Raw genomic sequence first — 19,189 nt, forward strand, 5'->3', positions numbered from 1 at the left:
TGCAGCAAATGGCAGTGTGTCCACCACTGTGCTTCCATTGTTGTTATGCGGGCCTCCATCCCAGGGAGAAGGATGCAGCTGTGAGTCATTGGCAGCCAACACTCACACCAGCCTGAGACGGGTACGCTGCCAGTAGAGGGGATTTGGGTGGAACACCAGCTGCGTTCACTACATGATCTAATTTAAACTTTTCCATATAGTTTTCCAATATCTTTTATTATTATTATTATTATTATTATTATTATTGGCTGTGCCACATAACTTGCCGGATCTTAGTTCCCCGACCAGGGATGGAACCTGGGCACAGCAGTGAAAGCACCGAGTCCTAACCACTGGACCACCAGGGAATTCCCTCTTTTATCTTAATAGTTTATCCTTATCCTCCCTCATATGAAGTGTCCCTTTTATCACATCCTTAATTCCTGTGTATACACTGGTCTACTCCTTGTCTTTCTATTCTTTTCCACTGACCTACTTGCCCAGTCCTGCATCTCTGGCATGCAGTGTTTAGTACAGTGTTAGGGTCGTTTTTGCTATTTGGTAGGGTCTACTCATCTGATTAGAGTCTGTTCATATGTCACTTCTTTGGGAAGCTTGGGTTACACAGTGGGAATTCAGTATGTAACTGTAAATGGAGGGCAGCCGTGCTGGCTCTTTTTCACTTTCATTTCATGCTGTGCCGAAGGGCTTGAGGGATCTCAGTTCCCTGACCAGGGACAGGGATTGAACCAGGTCACAGTAATGAAAGCCCAGAATCCCAACCGCTAGGCCACCAGGGGACTCCCACTTTCTCCCAATTTTAAAGCCAACACCTCAATCTCCCATCTGTGCTCTTCCTCTTCCTCTGGGTCTCCTCATCAAACCCAGGGATGCTCAGGAAGCAGAGGCAAAGCTTGAGTGAATTCCAGAAGGTGCCAAGGACCAAGATGAGACTAGGTTAAGACATAGACACAAAGCACTGCTGACTCTGTGCCTCCCATTTGGTCACCATGGTGTCCAACCATGTGTCCTCTGAATGCAGACAGATGGTGGTGCAGATACTGGGCTATGGGATAACAGGAACCAGCCCAGACATTGGGGCCAGTCTCCTCAGGTCTTAGCTGTGGTACACGGGCTCTAGAGCGCGAGTGCTCAGTAGTTGCAGCGCACGGGCTTAGTTGCCCCGGCATGTGGGATCTTAGTTCCCTGACCAGGGATCGAACCTGAGTCCCCTGCATTGGAAGGCAGATTCTTAACCACTGGACCACCAGGGAAGTCCCCGTTCTGTGTGATCTTGACAAGAACCTCATCTGTAAAAGTGGGAATAATAACCATAAAACTTACTTCCCAGGGTCATTACAAGGATTAAATGAGATAATATCTATGTATAAAGTGACTGGTAACATAATAGAGGCTAAAAAATATGATTCTTGTCTTTTCCCTGAATTTCATCTGCAAAATGGGGATGACAGCACCTTGTCAGTTTCCTGAAGGGAACCCAGGGGGACAAAGGTTGTAGAAAGGGTTCATAGACTGGGCTCTGGAGCCTGTGTTCAAACTCTAGCCATGCCTCCTACTAGCTGTGTGACCCTGAACTAATCACTTAACCTTGCTGTGCCTTAATTTCCTCATCTGTGAAATGGGGAAACAGTACTATCCATTCCATGGGGTTTTGTAAAGGAAAGAATTATTATACAGAAAGAGCTTACAACATCACCAGGCCCTTAGTCAGTGCTCAAGAAATGTTAGGGATGATGATGAAGACAACTGAGCTGCAAGATTGTACCTTCCAGTAGGGCAGGATGCCCCTCGGTCCTGTTCACTCCCATCCCAGTCTCTGGAATAGTACCGCAAAGGCTCATGGAATCAATGAATGGAGTAGGCTGTGCTGCTCGTCCTGATGGTCCCTGCGTTGGGACCATGTGCCCTCACTGCCCAGTTGGCCCGCCACCCCATCAAGACAAGGCACTGACATGGCATTCCCAGAGATCAGGTGCAGATCAGACTCCTTGGCCTGGCTTTGCAGAGCCCCCAGCTGGAACCAGTATGCTCCTGCCTTCCTTCACCCATCACTCACGGAGGTGTCTTCCTTGTGGGTGGCCTGGTGCTGGGGCTGTGGAGATGACCCCGCCTCCTGTCATGTAGATAGAGAAACGAGGAGACTGAGAATGACAATGCAGGGTGGTCAGTAAGTGGACAGGGGGTGGAGCTTGGGGGCAGTGGGAGCTCTGAAGGGGCAGAGGAGACAGCAAAAGCTTGCCAGAGGAGGTGAAACCCAAGTTGAAGGTTGAAATATGAGAAGGATTGTGTCAGGTGAAGGAGGAGTACTTGCTACACAGGGAGAATGACAGGAGGGGCTGCTGCTGAGCAGGTGTGAGAAGCAGGATACGCGGCTGGCATAGAAAGTGGGAAAAAGCAGGAAGTGAGGTGCAAGGCTGCACAGGGACTGGGGGATTAACGGCCTTGAAGGCCAGGCTACAGAGCTGGGACTATATCCTGAGAGCACTGGAGAGTCAAGGAAAGGTATGGGGGTGGCAAGGCGGGACAAGGCGACCCTTGCTCTTCCCCATTGTTTCATGTCTCAACAACAACCAATCTCTTCGCTCTGTCTACTAGCCATGTTTGTTTCTGAAACCTGCCAAGCATATTCCCAACCTCAGGGCCTTTGCACTTGCTTCTCTCTTTGCCTGGAGATGTAGGGGGTGAAGATTTGCAGTTAGGGGTGGGAATGGGGTTGGGCCTAATATTGGGGTCTGGGTGAGGATCTGGCTTGGAGTTCATGTTCGTGTGTTCTGAATGGACCTCACTATGGGACCTGCTGGATGACTTTGGGGTCATGCTTGAGTGTCCCGGCAGATGGAAGGGACAGATCTCTTGGGAGCATTAGTGTGGCTGGTGGGGACTGGGCTCTAAGCATGGGATGGTGGGGCATCGAGGCTTTTGTCATTGGTTGGAGGCATTATGTACCATTGGGGCAACCCTTGAAGGGACTGGGAGGGGCCTCATAGCAGGGGTCAAGGCACTTGAGTCAGTGAGAGCCTGGGAGGTGGGAATGATTTTTCCAGTTTCCAGATGAGGAAACAAACTGAAGCTCAGTGAGTTTAAGTAACTCGCCCAAGCTAGTGATGGACAAAGGGAGGATTTGCACCCAAGTCTGCTGACTCTTAATTTGCTAGTATTTCCCAGGCATCAGCTTCTGGTGAGACCAAAACAGAGATGGAGACACGTGGGCTGGGAGGTGGGGCAGGACAGGTGGCAGAGCTAATGACATCTGATCAAACGCCTTGGACAAATGGAGCTGGGCCTGGGATGGGGGCCCATTCCTCCAGCTGTGAAGGGCACCTGGGTGCCCTGGGTGTCCAGAGAGAGAGAAAGTGAAGTCCCCAAGAGGAATAGGAGGGGTGGGTGAGGGTGAGCCTGCCCTCTGGGGTGAGATTCGGCCCCACATACACTGCCCACCTGTGCCTAGCACCAGATCGGGTGTCTGCCTCCCTCTTCCCCTCCTCCCTCCTCCACTACCTGGCCTGGCCCATGCCTCACTGCACCCACTCAATGGGCCTAGTCTAATCCCTTGACATCACCACCTGCCCAGCGCAGGCCCTGCCTGGCGGCCTTGGCAGCCCCCAGGCTCAGAGACACAATTTAGGATCCCCCACCTCAGAACCCATCTTTCCCTCAACCTCTTCCCTCCTTCAGCTCACAGTTCCGATTGGGGATACCCCAGATCCAGTCCCAAGCTGGGGGGCAGGTGTCTAGAATCTGTCCTGGCCTTGCTGTGTGACTCCAGGTAAGTAGCTGCCCCTCTCTGGGCCTCAGTCTCCTTATCTAAGTCTCCTCATCTAAGTCTCCTCTACCCCCAGCTAATCACGTCAACCTGTTTTGGCTTCCTCTCAGCACCTTGTAGCTTTAGGAAATTTTGTTTGTTTATGAGTTCACATGTTTGTTGTCAGGGGACCACTGGACTGTGTGCCCCTTATTATTCACCCCGGTGCCCGCACACAGCAGGGGCTCCATCGATAACTGCTGACTGAATGTGTACATGGGTGAATGAATGAACAGATGTAGCTCCTGCCTTAGCAGGAAGCATATGGACCTTCTCCCTCCACACCAGCCCCAATGGGGGAGAAAGGTAGAGCAGTATTTCAGCCCTGAAACTGGGTGGAAGCAGGGTGGGCGTCTGACCCACCATTTTCTGACTCGGCGGGTAGACAGAGGCTGAGAAGTGAATCTCCTTTATGGAGAGACTGGGAAAGCTCTGAAGGACCAGGACCCCGGACCTGTCTCTCTGCCCTCCCTCTCTGCCACAAGGCTTCCCCGGGCGGGGGTGGGGTGGGGTGGGGGAGGGGAAGGCCTCAGGTATATGTCTGTGTGTCCCTGTGTGCTTTACCTGGGCAGAGGGCAGCCACTGACCCAAGATCTCCCAGGATAGCAGAGGCTGAGACACGGCTAAATCTCAGGACTCCTGACCTCCAGCTGCACACGTGTGTGTGTGTGCATACGCGTGGCCATGGTGTGTGTACACGCCATATGTATATGTGTCTGCTCCGAGCATGCGCCTCTGGTGGGGTGTCTGGGTACGGTTGTGTGTTCATAGGCGTCTGTGTGGACGCGTGCGCAGTCCTGTGTCTGGCTCTCCCTGGCGGGGTATGTGGTCTAACACGGGTGTAGGCATGTCCACTAGAGTGTCAGCTCCAGAGGGAAGGGATTTGTGTCTGGCTTGCTCCCTGCTCTATCCCAGCATCTGGAACAGGGACAAGCACACAGTTGCGGTCAATACATCCTTGACTGAATAAACGTATGAAGGTGTGTGCACATGTCTGGTGTGTGCCCACTTGCTAACTCGTGTGTAGACGTGCACATGCTCCTGTGTCTAAAGGTACACCTGGGTGTGGGTGATGTTGCTGACATGTCAACCTCCTGTCCCTTTTCCAAACTCCTCAGCAGCCAGGGCCCAATGCCTGGGTCCCCGTGGGGCGGAACAGGGGCCTCCTCCTCACAGGAAACTGGATCCCTGGACGTGCAAAGCAGCAGGGAGCAGGGCAGCCCCTTTGTCCCCCGATAATCCCTTCCCCGCCTGGCCCCCTTTCTCCCAGCAACCGGGGTTTAAGGTCGAGTTTGGGGGCTGTAGGGGACGAGGGTGTCACCTCAGTGTCCCCTTCCCTACATATTCCCTGTGCCCAGGGCTTCTGACTCCTTCCCTCCCTCGTGGGCGGCCCTAGGGCTCAACCCCAGGTATAAAGCCACCTGAAGGGCGGGAGGAAAGATGCCCCAGAACCACCTGGAGACTGCAGAGATGAAGGAGCCAAGGAGAGAACATGAGCTATCACCCGCCGCGTGAGTGAGGGAGGGCGCCAAGGTCCCGAGGCCAGGACGGGAGCGCGTACCGCCTGGCCCTCTGGCCCGTCTGACTCAGGTGCCTGGCTATTTTACATCTGTTGCGAACCTCCAAATCCTTAAACACAGAGGACTTCATTCGTCATTCATTCATTCAAGAAATATTTACCAAGTGCCTGTTAGGCGCTAGGTAGTATTCCAAGCATTTGGGGACACGGCAGTAAAGAAACAGGCAAAAAGTTTGTTGAATGAATGAATGGGCCTTCACCTTCAGGCCTTCCCTTAAGTTCTGAATTTCTGGGAATTCAGGAATGTAGACAGGGAAGCCAAGGAGGCCACCCTGGTTTGTCTCTCGTCTCCATCATAGCTGGTGACCTTAGGGAATTGCCCTCCTCTCTGATCCTCACACTGTTGGTGGGGACAACTGGGCCCAACCCTTGAGAAGCCAATTTGGCAGGATTTACTCAAATTTAAAATAAATACACCCTCCAATCCAGATATTTCTACTTTCAGCAGTTCCCCAAGAGGCTGGGATAAGGATGTTCACAGCAGCATCCATTCATTCAAAAAATATTTATGGGGACTTCCTTGGTGGCGCAGTGGTTGAGAGTCCGCCTGCCAATGCAGGGGACACGGGTTCGAGCCCTGGTCTGGGAAGATCCCACATGCCGCGGAGCAACTGAGCCCGTGTGCCCCAACTACTGAGCCTGTGCTCTAGAGCCCGCGAGCCACAACTACTGAGTCCGCGTGCCACAACTACTGAAACCCACATGCCTAGAGCCCGTGCTCCCCAACAAGAGAAGCCACCTCAATGAGAAATCTGCACACTGCAAAGAAGAGTAGCCCCCCACTCGCCGCAACTAGAGAAAAAGCCCACACGTAGCAATGAAGATCCAACACAGCCAAAGATAAATAAATAAAATGAATAAATTTATTTTTAAAAATATATATATTTATCAAGCTCTGCACTAGGTGCTGGGGAACCAGCAGTGAATGAAGCAGGTGAGGTTTCTTCTTTTCTGGAGCCAACATTCCAGGGGGAGAGACAGCAACAAGCAAGTAGACAAAGAAATCAATGAGGGATCTGTAAACAGCAGAAGTCTCTGAAGACTACACATCAGGGAGACGGAGGGGCTTTTGAGTTGAGGCCTGAAGGACGAGAAGGAGCAGCCTTGGGTAGGGTTGTGGGGTGCTCACGGCAGGACCCAGCAAGGCAAAGCCTGCATGGGGCGCTGCAGAAAAGAGGGGCCAGGTCTGTAGCCCACACAGAGGCTTTCACTGTGTTAGGTGGGAGCCACGGGAAGGTTTGGGCAGAGGAGGGATCTAGCTGGAGTCGGAGAGTTGCGAGGTGGCGGAGGGAGGCAAGGGTGGAGACAGAGACACTAGAAGAGAGAGAGGTAGCTCGCTTCTAGATACTTCTTTTCATCTTTTAAAATTTTTTATTGAAAATAACGAATACGTACAGGGAAGTGTGCACAAGTCCTAAGTATACAGCTCAATGAATTTTCACAAAGTCAAGGTATCCTTGTTATAAGTGCTCAGATCAAGAAACACAGACAGACCGAGGGAGTTCCCTGGTGGCCTAGTGGTTAGGATTTCAGGCTTTCACTCCGTAGCCCAGGTTCGATCCTTGGTTGGGAAACTGAGATCCCGCAGGCTGCACAATGTGGCCGGAAAAAAAAAACAACAGACCTCTTGGCCACCTTTTAAGGACAGATCCAACAGGATTTACTGTGGGTTGAACATAAGAGGAGAGAATGAGGCGTCTAAAAGGACCCCATGGTTTTGACCTGAGCACCTGGGAGAATGGATGTGCTCTTCCCTGAGTGGGGAAGGCTGGGAGAGGAAGGGGAAGAGGGCATCTTGAGCTGAGCATTGGATTTTTTTTTTCTTTTGAGCATTGGATATTTTGACTTTGAGAAGCTTATTAATATCCAAGGGAAAATGTCAAGCGGGAAGTTGAATACATGAGTCTGGAGTTCAGGGGGATATTCTGGGCTGGAAATAATGGGCTTAAAGGATGGTTCTGCCCTGACTTGGATACACAAGATCATTGTAGCCCACAAGGGCTGTACCCACTTGAGGAGCTGTTATGATGAATGAATGAATTGGCAGGCGAGGTGCTGACCTCTGATTTCTCCTGCCAGCCGCCCTCTGCCTGCTGACCCTGCTGCTGCCACCCCTCAGTCTGGGAGCCCCCATCTCCCCAGCTAAGCCCATCAGTCAAGCCTACAGCCTGGCACTCTACATGCAGAAGAATACTTCAACACTGCTGCAGACTTATGTGAGTGATACGGCACGAGCAGGGAATGAGGGGAGAAGGGCGCCACTCTCCCGGCCCAGCTCTGGGTAGGGGAAGCAGAGCAAGGCCAGAGGAAGGCTCCTCCGCGGGTCCAAGGGTATAGGGACTCTGCCATCTAGAGACATACTCCCAGGAACGTTGTCACTGATGGCTGGCTGACCTTGGGCAAGTCATTCCTTCTCTCCCAGTCTTAGCTTCCTCATCCGCCAAATGGGCTGGTGATCCTGCCTTGGCTGACCTCTCAGGACTATTAGAAGATTCAAAGGAAGCACATAGAGGGAAAGGCTTTAGGGGAATCATGATTCTTTCCACAACTACCTCATGCCCCGTGCTTTCTCTTTTTCTTTTTTTTTGATAAATTTATTTATTTATTTTTGGCTGCATTGGGTCTTCGTTGCTGTGCACGGGCTTTCTCTAGTTGTGGCAATTGGGGGCTGCTCTTTGTTGCGGTGCACGGGCTTCTCATTGCGGTGGCTTCTCTTGTTGCAGAGCACAGGCTCTAGAGCTCAGGTTCAGTAGTTGTGGCTCACGGGCTTAGTTGCTCCACAGCATGTGAGATCTTCCTGGACCAGGGCTCGAGCCCGTGTCCCCTGCATTGGCAGGTGGATTCTTAACCACTACATCACCAGGGAAGCCTGCCCCGTGCTTGCTTGAGCCTAAGCCATGCTGGGAAGTCTAGCCTTATTATCTTTTTAAAATATTTATTTATTTATTTATTTTTGGCTGCGTTGGGTCTTCGTTGCTGCACGCGGGCTTTCTCTAGTTGCAGCGAGCGGGGGCTACTCTTCGTTGCAGTGCATAGGCTTCTCATCGCGGTGGCTCCTCTTGCTGCAGAGCATGGGCTCTAGACGCATGGACTTCAGTAGTTGTGGCACATGGGCTTAGTTGCTCCACGGCATGTGGGGTCTTCCCGGACCAGGGCTTGAACCCATGTTCCCAGCACTGGCAGGCGGATTCTCAACCACTGCACCACTGGGGAAGTCCTTAGCTTCATTATCTTATTGACTCCTCAAATAGTTCTGAGAGGTGGATTTATAACCCATTTTACAGATAAGGAATACTGAGTTTTAGAGAAGGGGAATAATTTGCCTGAGGTCACAAAACCTCAGGTCTAGAAGTTCAAACTGGCAGCCTCCTGATTGGGTCTGACCCACAGCTGTTTTGTTTAGCCCATGCAATGCTTGTTCAGATTCTGTGTATGAGTACCTGTCAAAAACAGGCACAGGGATCCTATTGGCCTCCTGCCACCCCCACCCCCCTCTTAGTCCTGCCCTCTTCCCCAAGTGACATGATCTGCCTGGTCCCTGGAGGCCCTGGGGTTTGTGACTCTTCTGCTGTGTTATACTCTAGATCCACGTGAAGTTACTTAATCTAGTTTCTAGTCTCATATCCACCAAACCCTGGGTAGCTTTGGGTACCCTGAGCCTCAGTTTCCCCACGTGTAAGATGGGGATGTAGGACCAGATGATCTCTCAATTAGGGGATTTATCAGTGTGCATTAAAATTCTGTGGGCCTAGGTTTGTGGAGGCGAGAACTTTAATGGAGAAGTCACTCAGCTAAATTTAATAATATTAATAATTATTTATTAATGATTATAATAAAATGAACAAACATAAACCACTAAATGCTGTGAATAAAAAGGAAATAGGGCTGTGACTATTATACGTTGTCAATAATATATTTATATTGAAAATATTGCAATAAGTAGCATAGTCATAGTGTTCATGATTCTAATATGTAGTTCGTGAACAATATTAATGCCCTTATTGTATGCCAGATGCTGTGCTAAGTGCTTTATACGTTGCGTTGGCCAGCTAGTTCGTTCAGGGTTTTTTTTTTTTTTTTTGCGGTACGCGGGCCTCTCACTGTTGTGGCCTCTCCCGTTGCGGAGCACAGGCTCCGGACGCACAGGCTCAACGGCCATGGCTCACAGGCCCAGCCGCTCCGCGGCATGTGGGATCTTCCTGGACTGGGGCACGAACCCATGTTCCCTGCATCAGCAGGCGGACTCTCAACCACTGCGCCACCAGGGAAGCCCCATAGTTCGTTCAGTTTTGAGTAAAAATAAAAGACACATCTTTTGGGCCACAACAGTGAGAGGCCCGCGTACCGCAAAAAAAAAAAAAGAAAAAAAAAGAAAAGACACATCTTTCATTTTCACCAAGAACTTTATTGAACAATGTATTCATTAACCGAACTAACTTTCTGGCCAGCCCAATATATTACTTATCTTCACCATAATAGTGACACATGGGAATTACTGAAGCTGTGATTCAAAGTTGCACAACTTGTACGTGAAGGAGGCCAAACTGGAACCTAACAGAGCCTGGGCTCTGTGCTAGAACATTTCACCAACTCCCTGAGAGGCAGGGAATGTCAACTCCCCCTGGGAAGATGCCAGTCTCATGGAAGGCAGATGTGAAGTCAGGGGAGACCCAGGGCAGCCTTTTGGCCTCCTCACTCCCGTCTCTGTCCCTCATGCAGCTCCAGTGCCAAGGCAGCCCCTTTAGTGATCCTGGCTTCTCAGCGCCAGAGCTCCAGCTCAGCAGCCTGCCTCCTGCCGCCGTCTCCTTCAAGACCTGGCATGTGCTGAATGATAGGGAGCGTCTGAGCTGTGCCCAGGGGGCCTTCCTGGCCTTGACCCAGCACCTCCAGCTCGTGGGGGATGACCAGAGTGACCTGAACCCTGGCAGTCCCATCCTTCTGGCTCAGCTAGGGGCTGCAACACTCAGGGCCCAAGGCCTGCTGGGCAACATGGCTGCCATCATGACTGCCCTGGGCCTGCCTATCCCCCCAGAAGAGGACACTCTCGGGCTTGTCCCCTTAGGGGCCTCGGCCTTCGAGAGGAAATGTCGAGGTTATGTAGTAACCCAGGAATATGGCCATTGGACTGACCGAGCTGTGAGGGACTTGGCTCTGCTCAAGGCCAAATACCCTGGGTAGAGGAGGTGGAACTTCCCGTCAGAGGCTGCAACACTTCCCCTTTCACAACGGACTATTTTCTGCCTTGCTTCTTGGCTAGAAAGGAGACACATCTTGTCTAGGAGACAGGGCTTGTGTACCATGTATTTGGGAAAATTTCCTGGTAACCAGGCCTCAAGTCGCCACTGCCTGGGCCTTCCTGCCTAGGTCCTATGGCCTCCCTTCCAGATCTGGGTGGGACTCTATGGATATCATTTTATGGATTACCAGTCCAGCGGTACTGGTTGCTCACCTCCTGGGTGGAAAAAAGTATCTCTTTGAAGTGGCTTCACTTCCCACTCCACGGGGCAGTACAGTTGGTCTCCTTCCTGGGCTCTCCCTGAGACCTTCTCCCTCCTGTAATTTCGGGGAGGTCCAGGGGCTGCCTTCTTGTCTCTGTCTACCTCACTTCCTGTATGAAGATATGGACTTTCTGAGCAACTAGGCCTCCCTTCTTGCTGGAGCTCATTTCCTCCCCTAGTCTACCTCTCCGACTACGGCCACTGTTCCAACTTCCCATCTTAAGGGGCTTCACTTCTTATTCAATGGACGTCTGATTCTTGAAAAACTAAGGGTTTGTGTCACATCTGTTTCCTGCTCAGGACACATCCACTTCCTGTTCTGGGCTGAGAGATGGCATCCCTGGCCTGGGGCTCTCATGAATCTCCTATTTATACTGTGGCTTTTGGGGATGTCTGGGGGAACCAGTTTGTAACCCAAGGACCTTATTCTCCTTAAAGGTGTCTCCCCATTTTCAACAACTATATATACTGGTAACTTTAGTGTTCTTTTTATTTTTAAACATTTTATTTACAAAAAATTAACTTATTCTCGTAAATAAAACTCTTTTTAAGGGGTGATTTTTTTTTTCTCTCCAGTAGACCTAACTTGGGGGGAAGGGAAGGTACAGGGAGGGATAGGGCAGAGGGAGGGGAAGAAGGGAAAGGACATCAAAGGCAGAGGAGGCAGGGCCGCAAAGGGTGGGATGTGGGAGGGGGAGAGCAGCAGGTGGAGTGACCCTGGGGGAAGGTGGCTGAAATTTGTCTGGAGGAGCCCACCCACCACAGGGTCAGCAGACATGTCCCTGGCCAGGAAAGGACAGAGAGAAGGACAGAGGGAAACAGAGTGCCAGGTGTCCCCTTGAGATGAGGCGCAGATGTACACATGCTCACATGGGGCCAAGAGGAGGCAAGAGATGGGGAGAAGGGGAGACAGAGATCCTCAGCGAGGCAGGCCCAAGCGATGGAGAAGAAGAGGGGGAAAGCAAGGAAGTGATAGACATGGGAAGTCACAGACGGAGACAAGGAGGCCCCAGGGAGAAAAAGAGATCGAGAGTGTACAAAGCAAATAGAGAGATGGAGACGGTCGGAGAACACAGAGACGCTGCTGGAGATGGAGAGGGATGGAGAGGGGGAGACGGCCCAGGAGGGGACCGCGAGCTGCGGCGCGTGCCCCGCTCTTAGGCCGGGCCCCCGGGCGCCAGCTGGCCTAGGTCGGCCTCGGTGCGGCTCACCCACTCGCGGTAGAGGCCGCACACGCGGAGCCCCAGCACCTTGGCCGGGAAGACGCCCGCAGTGACAGTGGCCGCGGCAATGGCGGCGGCGGCGGGCTCCGGTCGGGGCCCGCGGGTCTCGGCGCCCAGAGCGGCCAGCACGGCCTCCACGGCGGCGCCCAGGGCCCGCGCCTGGCGCGCCGCGTCCTCCAGGCGCCGCAGCAGGCGCAGCGCGCGCGGGTTCAGCTCGGCCTGGCGGCGGCGCACGACGTCCAGCAGCGGTGGCAGCGCGGCTAGCGCCGCCTCGTCCAGCCGCAGGCGCTCGGGCACCGGCAGGCCCGCGTGGCCCGGGGCCGGGGCGCTCAGATCGGCCACCGGCAGCCGCGGGGGCGAGAAGCCAGGCAGCCCGAAGGGGTCTCCCTGGTGCTGCACCTGCGGAGACGCGGCAGTCAGGGCGGCTCCTCCGCCCGGAACTCAGCCCTCCACCCCTCTCCTGGGTCCTCAGTGTCCCCATCTCGTAAATGACACACTCCGGCCAACAGAGAGGCTGTGTTTGAGATAATACAAAACAACAAAAACCACTGTGCGCTTTACACCACTGCTTTGTTTCCTCATCTCCTCAATGGAGATAATAACCATATCAACTTCATAAGGTAGTTATGAGTCTGTTAAAATGCTTAAGGCAGGTCCTGACTCATTGGAAGGGCACAAAAAACGTTAGCTCTTTTATTAATGCTATCTGACAGACCCAGCTTCAAATCCTGTCTCCACCACTTACTAGCTGTGCCATTCAGTGCAAAACCGTTTCCTTCTCTGAGCCTCAGTGGTCTCCTCTGTAAGATGGGGGAACAGTTCCCTGTCCTGCCTGCCTACCACGGACCTCTTGAGAATCACAGAAGATAGTGCAGGGACCGAGTTTGTTTCACTCCCTCCCCCCATTCTTCCCCACTTCTGCACCTGCTTGACACACAGCCAGGGGCTCAATGAATAACTGTCATGTGAATTGAATGAACAAATGAAAAGATAAAGGTGATTTGTAATTTGTAAAGATGCTATAACAATACCATTTATCCTTTCCTAACATTTTGCTTCTGGTTCAGGCACTGTGCTGCTTTAAACACACTATTCCTAATCTTCCCAATAATAGGTGTGATGATGATGATCATGGTCTTGTAAATGAGGATATTGGGACTGACTTATCCTAGGTCATCCATCTAGGAAGGGGCAGAAGCTGGAATTTGAACCAAAGTTGGTAGGACTACAAAGCTAGCTTTATTATCTTACTATTGCTGTCATAATTATTAAATTATTATGTTTAATGTTATTAGTACTGCCCATGGTCACAACAAGTTGGCAGGGCTACAGTCTATCTGATTCAAAACTATACCCTCCCTCCACTACATCAGAGTATTTTGGGGAACTATCTAGTTTCCTTTGTCAGTGTCCTCTGGCCAACCAAAGATTTTGGCAGATCCTTCTCCTCTGTAAAAGGGTCCTCTTGGGATGGCATTTTTACCCCTAGATTGAAACCCTTTCTTAGCTTCTCTGCATAACACAGGTAGAAGAGTTCACAGCTCATCTTATTCAACTGCCTCCTTTTTTATTTTTTTTGGTCCTGCCGGGATCTTAGTTCCCCGACCAGGGATTGAACGCAGGCTCTGGCAGTGAAAACGCCCAAATCCTAATCACTGGACCTCCAGGGAATTCCCTTAACTGCCTCCTTTTACAACTGGGGAGTCCCAAGCTCATGGAGGTGAGATGACAAGATCACACAGAGCCTAAGAACATAGGTTTCCTGACTCCCAGACCAGAGTTCTCTTCACTCTCTCAGGTTCCTTCTGTCTTAAAGTACCAAGGAGGGAGCCTCCATGCTGAGGCTAATGGAGGGGCATTTGGGGCACAGACAGGGTCCTCCTCCAATTTGCTGTGTGGCCAGGGGCCAGTTACTAACCCCTCTTGGGAGCCCCAATTTCTGCAGCTGTGAAGTGAGATTGAGAAAATGGGTGGTCAAGGACCCCTTGATCTGTATGTACTTCCCCATTCCCCAGGCCCCTGGTACCCACACCCCGAACCCCACTCACATATTCCTGGAGCAGCTGCTCAGCATATTTGGTGAGGAGGCGGGCAAGGCTGTGTGTCTGTTGGATCTTGGACTCCAAGTGGGGAAGGGGTGAGATTGAGGAGTCAGCCTGGGGGTCCTCTGGTGGGAAAAGGGGGGGAGGAATGAGGGCACCCCAACCCCTTGCTTCTTGACCACTTCTTCCAGGCTGGCTCTTCCTGAACCCGGAAGCTCCACTCTGAATTCTCCACCTTTTAAGCCAGGCAGGTTCTGTCCCATTCCAACTGAGGGAAAATAGGGCACCAGACATTTGCCAAACGGTTGTTCTCCTGAAATGTGTTCCCTGTCCCCAAATCATGGTTAAAATCCTATTAAAGCCAAATTCAAATACTGCCTCCTCAGTGCAGCCTCCAGATTCACTCCTCCTTTAAATTAACTTCTTCCTTCTACTTAAGGCCATTTGTTCATACTTCCAAGGCGGTTCTTTTAATATCTCTTTTATCTGTGAGAATCTGCCTCAGCATGGGAGTCCTTTGAGGGCAGGGCTCACGTATCTCTGTACCTCAGTGATTGTTGGTGGAATTCAGCATCATCGAAGCACAGAACTTAAAACTGAAACAAGCCTTTAAGCCCATTTTACAGATTGGGATACTGAAGTGCCATTTCTTCCCTGATGGTCCTTCTATGCAAAACCGTGGGCTGGGCACCGTACAGTTTCAATGAATCAGCAACCGGCCTTAACCAGCACAAGTTAGAGGGTGGCGCCCCGGGAAGAAGAGTACATTTCCCGAGACGCCTAGCGCGCGTGCCCAGGGCATGCTGGGGACTGTAGTCCTAGCCCGGCAACCCCCGACCCGCCCCTCGCTAGAGTTTGCCCCGCGGGTCCCTATCCTTAACAGCCTCGACTTTCGTCTCCTGTTGTCACTTACCAGCCCCTGTGGCCCAAAGACTTCCGCCCCTAACTTTACCCCTCCTTCTGGCTCCCAGCTCTGCTTCTTTCCCGGTACTCAGATAGGGTCCCGGCGTCCTGCCCCAGCCACGACCCCAATTCTCCCCCAGGGTGTACTCGAACCGGTAATCTACCTCCTGAGCCCAAGTCCCTGAAGTCACAGCCCCAGGCCTCCTCTAAACTCTGGCGCTTGCCCCTTCCCACAGCTGACGCACAACTCATCCGCTCGTTACCTGACACCGGGGCCCTGCTCTCCCCCGCCCAGGCCGCTCCCTTCCCGGACCTAGGGGTGGCGAGGACCCAGACCCCAGCTTCCAGCCCTTCTGACCCCTGCTCCCCTCGGCGCTCGAGATCCGGCCCTTCAGCCCCTTACCCAGATTTCCCTCCCTCCGGCTCATGCTGGCCCCAGGCTGATCCCGGTTGCCTCCACGCCCCCCTACCGAGGAGGGGAGAAGGGGGAAAAGGGTGGGGGCGTGGCCCGGCCGTAGCCAATCAGGGCTCAGACCCCAACAATCTACACCCCCTCCCACCCCACCTCCGCCGCCCCAGGCAGGATTCCTTGGCCCTGAGCTCAGCTCCCTGCATGCACGGCCTAGTCGGGAAGGGGGCGGCAGGTTGTCTGCAGAGTGGACTCGGGACCTGCAGGCTTGGGTTGCCGGGGCCTGGGAGACAGCCCTGAGTCAGATGGGAGGAGAAGGCTCAGGCTCCGACCTGAGGGAAGGCTTGGCGCCCGGGCTGCTTTTCGGAGAAAGCTGGGGAGGGGTGGGAGGTGGAGAGGGAGCAGCTGGCAGGACAGGAATGTGCTGCCCTTCCTCTTGGCTGGGGGAGGGGAGAGCGGGGTGCGTGAGAGGCCAAGGTGGGGGCCCTCAGGCTTAGGCCACACCTGCCCGGACATACACCTCCCGGCCTATCTCAGATGTCTCCTGCCCTTGCTTTCACAGTCACTCCTACTAGGCGGCCACCTCACCTCACCTTACCAGACCCAGTAAGAGAATTGTTCTGACACACCCGCATCTACTGAAGGGTTTTCACACAGGAACAAACTTAAGAGACAGGTACAGGGAGTCATACCCACACGTCAAACCACTAACCTGATGCAGACAAATGCTGAACGGTCTGTACACACTTACTTATCCCCACAAATGGTTCCCAGGCACCCACACTCTCCTGAGCTCTGGGACCCAGAGATGATCCATTCTTGGTCTCTAGCCCCCTGAGGAGCTCACAGTCTGATGGGGAAACCATAGACAACAGCTTGTTATGGGGTTTGTGAATGAAGAAACTGGGAAGGAGACCTGTGTGTCTGTGAGTACATTGCCATGTGCAGACAACTGTCAGAATAAAGGAAGAAAGAGATGAACTGGCAGAGGGCACAGCAGGTGGGGCATCACACACTGTGCGCGGGCTTTCTCTAGTTGCAGTGAGCAGGGGCTACTCTTCGTTGCGGTGCGCGGGCTTCTCATTGCGGTGGCGTCTCTTGCTGCGGAGCACAGGCTCCAGTAGTTGCAGCACGTGGGCTCTAGAACACAGGCTCAATAGTTGTGGCGCATGGTATTAGTTGCTCTGCTGCATGTGGGAGCTTCCCAGACCAGGGCTCGAACCCGTGTCCCCTGCATTGGCAGGCAGATTCTTAACCACTCCGCCACCAGGGAAGTCACCATCACACATTTTTTTAACAGAAACTGTTGTTGGGTATTTACTATGTGCAAGGCACTGTTCTAAGTTATACAGGTATTAACTCACTCCCATGTTATAGCTGAGGAATTAGAAATAAGTGACTTGTCTAAGGTCACTGGACAAGAACAGCTGGGATTTTACCTCAGCAGTTTGGATCCAGAAATGCTGGCATAACCACCTTCCTATACCTTAACCCCTCTGAACATAGTAACACCAAAACACCCAGACACAATAGCCACACCCTTGAAACACATGCACACGTAACAACAGAAATTTAGAAGGTGGCATCTGCTGACAAACACAGCCTCAAACAAAATCAACCAAGACACACTCATTTTAAGTAAACTTTCCATTGAAGTAAAATATACACAGGGAAAAGTACACACATCATAAGGGTACAGCCTGACGAATTTTCCAAGAGTAAATATGCCCTGGGAACCAGCACCAGATTAAGAAACAGAACATGACCAGTTCCCAGAGCCCCCTCTTAGCCCCTCCCAGTCCCAAGGCTGACCACTATTCTGATTTCTCACAACATTAATCGGTTTTGTCTGTTTTTTTTTAATTTTTTAATTTATTTTTTTATTTTTGGCTGCGTTTGGTCTTCATTGCTGCGCCGCGGGCTTTCTTTAGTTGCGATGAGCGGGGGCTACTCTTTGTTGCGGTGTGCAGGCTTCTCATTGCTGTGGCCTCTCCCGTTTCGAAGCATCGGCTCCAGGGGCACAGGCTTGAGTAGTTGTGTCTCTTGGGCTCTATAGCGCAGGCTCAGCAGTTGTGGCACACAGGCTCAGTTGCTCCGCAGCATGTGGGACCTTCCCCGACCAGGCCTCGAACCCGTGTCCCCTGAATTGACAGGCGGATTCTTAACCACTGCGCCACCAGGGAAGCCCGGTTTCGCCTGCTTTGAACTTTATATAAATGGACTCATACAGTGTGTAGTGCTGTATCTGACTTCTTTCATGAGACTTGTCCCAGTTGTTGGGGGTAGCAGGACATCACTCTCCTTGCTGTGTCCTCCATGGTTTGAACAGACTACAATCATTTTGCACTCCCCTGTCGATGGGTTGTTTCCAGTCTGAGGCTATTATGAATAGAGCTATGAACATTCCAGTACAGGCCCCTTGGTTCTGATACCCACGCATTTCTGTTGGGTGTTAACGACCTAGGAGTGGAACTGCTGGATCATAGAGTTTCACTCGAAAACCGCCAGCTTTCCAAAGTGCCTCTACCAATTTACACTCCCCCAGAAATATGAGGGATCCAGTTGCTCTACTTCTTCGCCTCCACTTGGTAAGGTCCGTCATTCTCACTTTAGCCATTCTGGTGGGTGGAGAGTCAGTCATATTTGCAGTGTCTGGCACGTAACTGGCACTCAGTCAGTAGACTGTTGAATGAATGGGTAGTTGAACACTGTAGAACCAGAGCGCCTGGCGAGGGGGACACACACCCACGCACACGCACACGCGCACACACACACACCCCGTTCCAGGGACGCCCCCACGCGCAGCGGTAGCACACAGGACACACACCCTCTCGCGCCCCCTGGCGCCCACGTGGTCTGAATGCAAGGCCGCAGCCCCACCGCGCGCATCCAGTCGCCCAGCGGCCCCCAACCTGCCTCTCGGCGGCGGGCAGGAGGCGCTGCTCGTCCGGGTGCCCCGAGGGGGCGGGCCCGGTCGGGGCGGGGTCGGCCGGCTTCCAGGCCTGGGCTCTGGCCTCCCGCACCGCCCGGCCGCTCCGGGGACGGGCCGGGGCGGGGCGCGGCGGCAGGAAGCGGGGCGGGGACTCGCGGAAGCCTTGGGGAGCGAGGGAGGGCGCGGCCAACTCCCAGAGAGAAGACAGGCCGAGAGAGCGGCGCCCCGGCCTGGCGCCGAGCCTGAGCCAGCCGGACGGGAGGCGGCCCAACCGCGGGCTCGGCCTCGGCCCCAGCCCCGCCAGCATGGCCGGCCGGACCGTGCGGGCCGAGACCCGGAGCCGGGCCAAGGATGACATCAAGAAGGTGATGGCGACCATCGAGAAGGTCCGGAGATGGTGAGCGCTGCCCCGGGGCCAGGGACGGGACACGATGGGCCACTCCTCCCCCAGATACGTCTACCCCCCTTCGCCAGCTGTGGCCCCCAGGTGTTAGGTGTGCCTCCCAGCTGCGCCCTGGATCTGCAGGGCTCTATCTTCCTTCTCCTGGCTACACCCTGGGGTCTACAAAGCGTGTTCCCCAGCCCTGCCCTCCCGAGGCTGGAGCCCCCATTTATGCCCCGCCCCCTGAAGCTTTGACACTCCTTTCGCAAGTATGCAGAGTGATCTTCATTGCTTTGGTCCCCAGCCCGGCCCATAGTCGCGCTCTCCACGTATATACCCCAGGGGTCTGCAGAGCCATGACCCCAAGTCACACTCTCTCTCTAGAGGCACCCCCCATCTATACCCTCGGGTCTGCAGGG

At 53.2% G+C, this 19,189-nt stretch overlaps 3 protein-coding genes across 7 annotated transcripts in view; 2 read left to right on the forward strand and 1 right to left on the reverse strand.

Moving 5' to 3' along the window:
- Positions 1–7,447: 7,447 nt before the first annotated feature.
- LOC137206899 (cardiotrophin-2-like) lies at positions 7,448–10,606 on the forward strand (the record flags this gene model as incomplete). The annotated part of the gene is made up of 2 exons (XM_067706110.1): positions 7,448–7,597; positions 10,101–10,606. Coding segments are annotated over 2 exons (609 nt in total), but the record flags the coding sequence as incomplete, so codon positions are not given.
- Positions 10,607–11,351: 745 nt separating this feature from the next.
- Positions 11,352–15,553, reverse strand: LOC137206898 (cardiotrophin-1-like). 2 transcript variants are annotated; one of them, XM_067706109.1, is made up of 3 exons: positions 15,451–15,553; positions 14,151–14,269; positions 11,352–12,501 (listed from the first exon to the last, which is right to left on the reverse strand). In XM_067706109.1, the coding sequence occupies exons 1-3, from the start codon at positions 15,473–15,475 to the stop codon at positions 12,037–12,039; spliced, it is 609 nt and encodes a 202-aa protein (XP_067562210.1). In that variant the 5' UTR covers positions 15,476–15,553; the 3' UTR covers positions 11,352–12,036. The 2 variants fall into 2 exon arrangements, with proteins under 2 accessions (XP_067562210.1, XP_067562209.1); XM_067706108.1 differs by lacking the exon at positions 15,451–15,553 and having other exon boundaries at positions 14,151–15,440.
- Positions 15,554–18,448: 2,895 nt separating this feature from the next.
- BCL7C (BAF chromatin remodeling complex subunit BCL7C) overlaps positions 18,449–19,189 on the forward strand; it is a 49,428-nt gene continuing 48,687 nt past the window's right edge. Inside the window, exon 1 of one of the 4 annotated variants that reach the window (XM_067706114.1) lies at positions 18,449–18,785. In XM_067706114.1, coding sequence (XP_067562215.1) covers positions 18,783–18,785 — 3 coding nt within the window. In that variant the 5' untranslated portion in view covers positions 18,449–18,782. The remainder of the gene's footprint in view (positions 18,786–19,189) is intronic. The other 3 variants (XM_067706111.1, XM_067706112.1, XM_067706113.1) reach the window with 3 other exon arrangements.

Source organism: Pseudorca crassidens, chromosome 15 (genome assembly GCF_039906515.1).
Source record: "Pseudorca crassidens isolate mPseCra1 chromosome 15, mPseCra1.hap1, whole genome shotgun sequence".
Lineage (NCBI taxonomy): Eukaryota > Metazoa > Chordata > Mammalia > Artiodactyla > Delphinidae > Pseudorca > Pseudorca crassidens.

Coding starts and splice junctions, on each gene's coding strand:
- LOC137206898 (XM_067706108.1), bottom strand. CDS start 14,486: ATGATTTGGGGACAGGGAACACATTTCAGGAGAACAACCGTTTGGCAA. Junction 12,502..14,150: donor AGCAGCTGCTCCAGGAATAT/GTGAGTGGGGTT, acceptor GCGTCTCCGCAG/GTGCAGCACCAGGGAGACCC.